Genomic DNA, 7,041 nt, shown 5'->3' with positions numbered 1-7,041 from the left:
GTTTCGGCTGAGAGAGGCACAGTTTCTTTCTGCTCGCGGTCTCGCAGTAATCGGACTTGTTACTCAGTTAACGGACTCTGAAAGGACCTTTACACGATCTGGAATACCACTGTGTTTGGACGTTGTATCAGGAATTTCATAGTACAGCCGTATCTCCGCGCTGTGGATATTTCTTCTTATCCTGGATCTTGTGGATTATTTTACTGACTTCAACATGACTTTGGAAGAGGTCGTTGGATCAAACAGCACCGAAAAAAAGTAAGTTTCGGCTGTGTGTGATGCGCAATTACGCATTGGCACATTTGATCTGACATCACAGATCGCGTTCTAGTTGAGTTTATAATCCCGGCTTGTACTTTAAAGGTTGCATCTGCATGCTTATATGTAGACTTTAGAGTTGTTTGCCACAGTTTAGTCGTGTCGTTCGCACATTTCTAACCGCCTCCGCTTCTCTGCAGGATGGAGACGGTGAGTCAAGCTCTGGAGGAGCTACTGGTCGCTGCTCAGCAGCAGGATTGTCTCACGGTTGGAGTCTACGAGTCCGCCAAACTCATGAATGTGTAAGTATAAGTTTGATTTTCCTCACCTTAATTAACCACGCCAAAGCTTTTGATATGAGAAATATGTAATGACGCTGACATTAACCGGGTCTTTCACCTTCTGTCCCGCATGCAGAGACCCAGACAGCGTTGTACTGTGCATCCTCGCAACTGATGAGGAGGATGAAGACGACATAGCGCTGCAGATCCATTTCACGCTGTTGCAGGCTTTTTGCTGCGACAACGACATCAACATCCTGCGGGTGTCAGGCATGAGGCGGCTGGCTCAGCTGCTGAAGGAGGACACCGAGGACAGCAACAGCAATGAACCCCGGGATCTGCACTGCATTCTGGTCACTGTAAGTGTAAACTTGCTTTGAGCTACTCGAGAAATGATACAAGTTCATGATGTTATACTCTTGTAAGTTTAAAAAAAAATGTTTCCGAGAATCTAACCGTCCGTCCCCACCGTGTTTTGCAGAACCCTCAAGTGCAGCCTCTGCAGTGCCAAGCCCTGCAAGACGTCGGCAGTTTCTGTGAGGAGAGTCGATGCAGCAATCAGTGGGTGCCCTGCCTGGAGCTGCAGGATCGTTGACTGGAACCGGGCCAAGCCAAACCGAATCAGACCGCCGGGGAGCGGTGAGAAAAGAGTGAAAACAATCAAACCTGCGCAGAAGTAACGCGGTATGAGTTGTTGTGCTGTGCCGGACCGAGCCAAATCCGAGCCCGATGGGGGAGGTCTTTTTGTCCTCGTGGAGCACGTGAAACGTCGGTACTGGTAGTGGCTGTGGAAGCTGGACCAGACTGAGCAGGAAGTCTCAGTCATGGAGCTGCAGAGGGGGAAGTGAAGATGAAATACCAGGACTTGAGTGACGCAAATGGATGTCACATGAACGAACTGAAGAGCTGCATGTAAAGCTCTCGACTATCTGCGCTGCAGGTGTGGCAGGTGTTCTGCTTACCTGTTTGCTGCACATGAACTTTTGTCATGATGTGATTTTACACACTGATGTATCTAAATACATTAAATATGAGTCTGCTTGATGTGATGGATTTGCCACAAGTGAGAAGTGAAACCACATTGTGACTTATTCTGTTTGGTCAATAAAGTTTTGATGGAAATATAATCGATTTTTGTGTGGTTCATCTAAAAGAAGTGTGTGTGTATGTATGAGTGTGGGTTTGTTTTACTACCTTAAAGGGGTCTTGTGTCATTTCTGAAGCATAGGAGGACAGTTCTGTCACAGAATCTAGAATTAATGTCTAGAAAAACTAGCATGCAGTGTTGGGTCCATCAACAAATTCTGGCCCCATAAGTTCCACAGGAAACTTATCAAGTTCTGCTTAAGGTCCTATATTTGTAGAAAGACAAATGGTTCTGAGTCCAGTTTGATTCTTATAATTTTTGTAGTCCTATCTCTCTTTCATGGTGGCCTTTTCTCTATTGGATAGTATCAGTGTGGACCTCAAATTATGATCTATTCCTGGCCCCATGAAGGGGACTCTTTAAAGGACATTCCACTAATTTCGCACAAGGTTCAGTTCTCTATTCTGAACGTGTCCTACTGGTCTAAAAAACATGCAGAGGACATCTTTGGTATCACAATCTTGTCATTGGAGAACTGATTCAACTATATTAACCTCCTAGGACCTGCGTCCATATATGTGGACATCACATTTTGGGTTATTTAGACCAAAATACTGAATTTTGCTCTACAAGGGCCTGATATCCACTTACAAGGATGTTATACTACTATTGTTCTATCGAAATTTTAAACAAATATCCTCATATGTGGCTCTCATTTTTCTTAGAAACAAAAATCAGGTTAAAAAAAAATCTGGTCATTCTTTTACATTCATTGGGTCCAAATATGCCCAAATATCAAAGAGAAATCAAAAATGCATGCCGTGGAAGAGTTCGGGTCTTAGGAGGTTAAATGAAACTCAGCACATCTGTAAAATGCTGACAGTGTTCCAGTGCAAACAGTGCAATCATTTACAAATAATCTGGATTTTAGATTTAGCTGATGCAGCTCAATGGGAAAATGCTTCCTTGAAAATCTTCTTAGAAAACTGTTGCATCCACTTTTCAGACAAAAAAGGCCTTTGATGTGGAAATGTGGTGCCGTTCTGTAGTTAATCCAACTTAGGTTTTAAGTTGTTTGCATGATGCATATAAATGGTTTATCTTGTCTGTGACTCTGCAGGATAAAAATGGATGAAAACACGGAGGAGTATGTCGGTGGACATCTTCACACCATCTCGGTTTCCATGGTGATACTTGGACGGTGTGTAGGTTATTCCTGTCCTGTGGGTTTGTGGCTGCCTTGCTTGAAAAAGAAGAAGATAAGATATAGACAATAATAAGGCTTTTTGTTTGTTTTTTAAGCTTTATTAATGCTGTTCTTTGCAGCAATAACTTACATAAAGTCTGACCAGGGGAACTATGAAAAACAAAAACAATAAAACATAAAGAAGTCACCAGTATAAAGCACCGACAAGACGTTATAAAATGTTATACAAAAGCCAGTCTACACGAGTGGGTTTTGAAGGGTTTTTTTGAATGGGGAACTTATTGAGTTGATCTGATAGTAAGAAGAACCTTTTCCACAGCATGGGTCTAAAACAGTGAAAGTACTGACCCTCTGTGTTTTAAGCCTAGACCATGTTGCTCTATCAAATATCAGAGGTCTGGAGCAGGGTTTTATTAATGTTTGAATGCACTACACGCTGGACTCAAGGCTCTAGCTCATGGGCTAACATGATACTTCTTTGATAACATTTGTGGTTTATTTCTGACATTATTTATATTTCAGGACATCAAACATGATTTAAAATAGATGTGAACAGCCTGTTACTGCTTCCCTGGAGTTTTCTTGGCTTCTTTATGCATACTGAACCTTTTTCTACGAGACATTGTGTGTATGAAAAAGAACACCGAGTTCTTCCAGTTGTGTGCCTGTGTGAAACCGGAGCAGTAAACTAAAGCTGGGCCTGCAGCCAGTTCTGCCCATGATGTCACATCCTGATGTCACATCCTGCTGTTACTCCTCCCGCTTATGGATTTGATGGGGACTCCACCACTTTGCTGACGCCACAGGTTTGATTGTTTTGGCAGCGACCCGTCCCTGCTGGGGCCTGAAGGCCAGACACAGCCAGCACTCCCAAATTCTTCAGGTGATTGGCAGCTCAGCTCAGACAGTGTGCTGCAAGATGTTAGTCCTGACATGATCAGCTGGTTGCTAAAGGCAGTACATAGCACTGTACGAAATGAATTGTATGAAATGTACTGACGCACACAGTGTAATAATACAGCATGTACAGTTATAGTGCAGTTAGCCTCTCTGCTTGCAGTTGTCTTTAGAGACATTATGTACGGCATTCTAAGAATCATGAACTGAACACTACTAATTATAGTTAAACATGCTGTATCAAAATAACTGCCAAGACAAGAGAGGCATGTGAATGAGGTTGCAAAAAGGGAAAACTTGCTTCTAAAAAGGCTTTGTTTCGTCTGTGCTATGCTAGCTTAGTTATTGCCTCTGTCCTGCTAGTTTACAGTCAGCTTGTCTGACTGGAAGCCAAGTTGCATTGGGCAAAACACACGAGGCATATAAGTGCTTTCAGATTTACACAGTGTTTTGCTCACACTGTCATGGAGTGGCTGTGACGAAGCTTTTTCACACCTCGTCTCTGATGGTGTCATTTCTGATCCTTGTTTCAATCTGAGCCGTGCAATGTAAAGTATCAAGTTTTAGTTTTTCTTGACGTTAAGCATCTGCTCTGTCCAGCTTTCACTCACACTCGTTTGCAGACCTTTTCCTGAAACTATGCTTCCAATAAATTTCAACCCTCTAATCATATAATTTGAGAGAGTCAAAATGAGTCAATCCTCATAGATTACCCAGTTAAAATCTTCAAATCAACATCAGAAATAAACATGGATAGTTTCCCCCTTCATAAAACCGTGGTACAGGAGTGATTTCATTCCGGTGAGGCTGACAGCTGCAGTTAAAGCACCTACCTGTTTGCTGAGTCACTGATCTTAACAACTCCACTGTGATGTGGTGATCCAAACACCAAGAAGAATATCCAAGAAGTTTAATCAGTGCATTTTATTTTCAGCAGCTAGAATAATTTTCTGCAAGTGCAGCTTAATTGAGCACAATTTGGACAAGACTTGAACTTATTCATGCTGAAAGTTAAGATGTTTGTATGAAGATGTTATAATTTGTTTTATTCACAATTATTTTTACAGGTGCCTGCCATGTCATCCTCGGTTATGAAAGCAGCACTGTGTAAACATTAACATTAAGCAAGTGCAGTTGCAGTGGGTTACACATGAGGAGCTCACGCCCTGAAGCAGGCAAACTGATCTGATCCAGAGGCGTCAGTGGTGGCAGCACAGAGGTCACTGTGTCCCTGATGTGAATAAGAAATGTATCCGCCTGCATTAATCATTTTACACACCCACAACGATATCCCTGTGCGTGTGTGCATTAAGTAAAAGAAACTGGGAGTGTAAATACCTCACAGCAAGGACACAATGAAATACCTTCAGTGCAGTAATCCAGTTTGACTGCAGTATCAACATGTCGAGACTTCCGACTCCTCCACAACTGTGCTTATCTGATGACACTATATCGAATCCAAATCTTTCAGTCCAAGGCTGTGCATATATGCATGGAGGCAGTCAGACTGGCAGAACACCAGGCATAAAGGCAAAACCCTAAAAACAAGCAAAATGTCCTGAAATAATTGATATGTGATTATTTCAGGACATTTTACAGTAATAAACACATTGAAATGGCTTTAAAAATGTCCACAGTTTTGAAAAGTGTTGCATATTTTCTTTTTGTACCAGTGTTGTAACATATGTGAGGTTTTTGTAAATATAATACTTGACTCTCTTACAACTCCAAGTGTGACTCCACATCTCACTCACACATCACAACATCAGGTCAAAGAGGACACAATGGAAACGGGCCAACGTCAGCAAGCAGAACAGAATGAAGTGAAACAAGAATAAAACAGGAAATGTTTGTTTTGATTTTCATTACACAATATTTCTGTCAGCCTGTTATGACGATCACAGATTAAACAATTATAGGTAAAACTTTGCCTTCTTGTCTCAGACATACACTAGATTATATAATGCTCTCCATTCATTCATGCAAGCGTGCCATCATAAGCAAAAGAATGTAAACACAAAACTGAAGTTGTCCCTGTTTTTTGTTTTTACCTTGAATCTAGAAAATTCTGTTGCTTCTTATGAAAGCTTGATGTACTATTTGTGCCATTTACGTTCAGCATTCCCACGTCCCCCTTGTGCAACGTTTGATATGTGCGCTCCTGATGGCGTTGGTGGCGTTGACCTGCTCATCAGATCACCAAAGCTCAAGAATAGCGGCGTTATTTTTAGAAGACTTAAAAAGAAGCTCAGTGTGTCACTCTAGCAGCTATTTCTGTTCACAAACGGTGAGGAAGCTCCCTACTCTCTACATCACGTCACCCTGGAAACAGATGGAGTGCACTGATTGGACGGCTGGGCAGGCGGCGGTCTCTATATTAGATAAGGTGCCGAAGCTGTGCTGAATGGCACGTTGGTGTGTTACGTAGGGAGATCCTGCCACCACGTCATTGACCATGTAAGGTTCGTTCAGGAGCAGAGGAGAGCATCAGAGCGATGAGTCAGAGAGAGGAGGAGAGGGGTGATGAGTGTATGAGAGATAGAGATCGCTCCAGCATCACAAAACACACAAGCATCTAAGTACTGAGAGAAAGGCAGCAAAAAAGCTGCAATTACTGGCTCACTGACATTGAATTAAACACTAAAAATACACCTTAACATTATTAATTTAACCTTTTACTATAGTAAAGGATGCAAATTTGACTGAAGTCCAGGTTTGGATGTCTGTCATAGCCATCCAGCATGCACAGACAGTCTGTTATCAAACTGACTTCTTGATCTCTGCCTTGAAATTCGTTATTTAGTATAAAGACACCAGCTCTATGTTCTGCAGGCCTTTTCAATAATATGTTGCAGCCTGTTCTTTTTGTCAACACTGTCAGATGCACAAGATGTCATGTGGCATCGGTCAATAATGGACAAGGTTTAAACTCTTTTCTAAAACTAACCAAGTTGTTTTAGTAAGTGTAAAAAATGTTACCAAGTATGACATAAACTGCAATCAGCTGGCTGACGATTTATTATGTAGTCCAGTATAACATAATATGATAACCAGCAGTTATCTGACAGAACAGCAGTGACTGATGACCTGGGATGAGAACGTTTCTTATCTGTTACACAGTTATTGGCCAATCAGTGAGGATTTATTCTGCAACCTTTTCATTTTGTTGCACCTACTTACCCCCGTCCACTGAATTTGCTTGCTTCAGCTCTTAAAGTCACTCTTTCTACTTTTGGAACATATTTGTGGGCCTTACACCAGCTGAAATACACTAGGATCAGCAGCCACAACATCCCCAGTGAGACCTGCTA

At 41.9% G+C, this 7,041-nt stretch overlaps 1 protein-coding gene across 1 annotated transcript; it reads left to right on the top strand.

Annotated features, from left to right (window-relative positions):
* Window positions 1-27: 27 nt before the first annotated feature.
* Window positions 28-1,666, top strand: LOC102192997 (growth arrest and DNA damage-inducible protein GADD45 beta). Its single transcript, XM_005734964.1, has 4 exons — window positions 28-258; window positions 459-560; window positions 676-898; window positions 1,021-1,666. The coding sequence occupies exons 1-4, from the start codon at window positions 215-217 to the stop codon at window positions 1,132-1,134; spliced, it is 483 nt and encodes a 160-aa protein (XP_005735021.1). The 5' UTR covers window positions 28-214; the 3' UTR covers window positions 1,135-1,666.
* Window positions 1,667-7,041: the final 5,375 nt, after the last annotated feature.

The sequence above is a fragment of the Pundamilia nyererei genome, unplaced genomic scaffold (assembly GCF_000239375.1).
Source record: "Pundamilia nyererei isolate P.nyererei 1_Seehausen unplaced genomic scaffold, PunNye1.0 scaffold00061, whole genome shotgun sequence".
Lineage (NCBI taxonomy): Eukaryota > Metazoa > Chordata > Actinopteri > Cichliformes > Cichlidae > Pundamilia > Pundamilia nyererei.
Note: the sequence above shows the minus strand (reverse complement) of the source record. Positions and strands in the feature narration are given on the sequence as shown.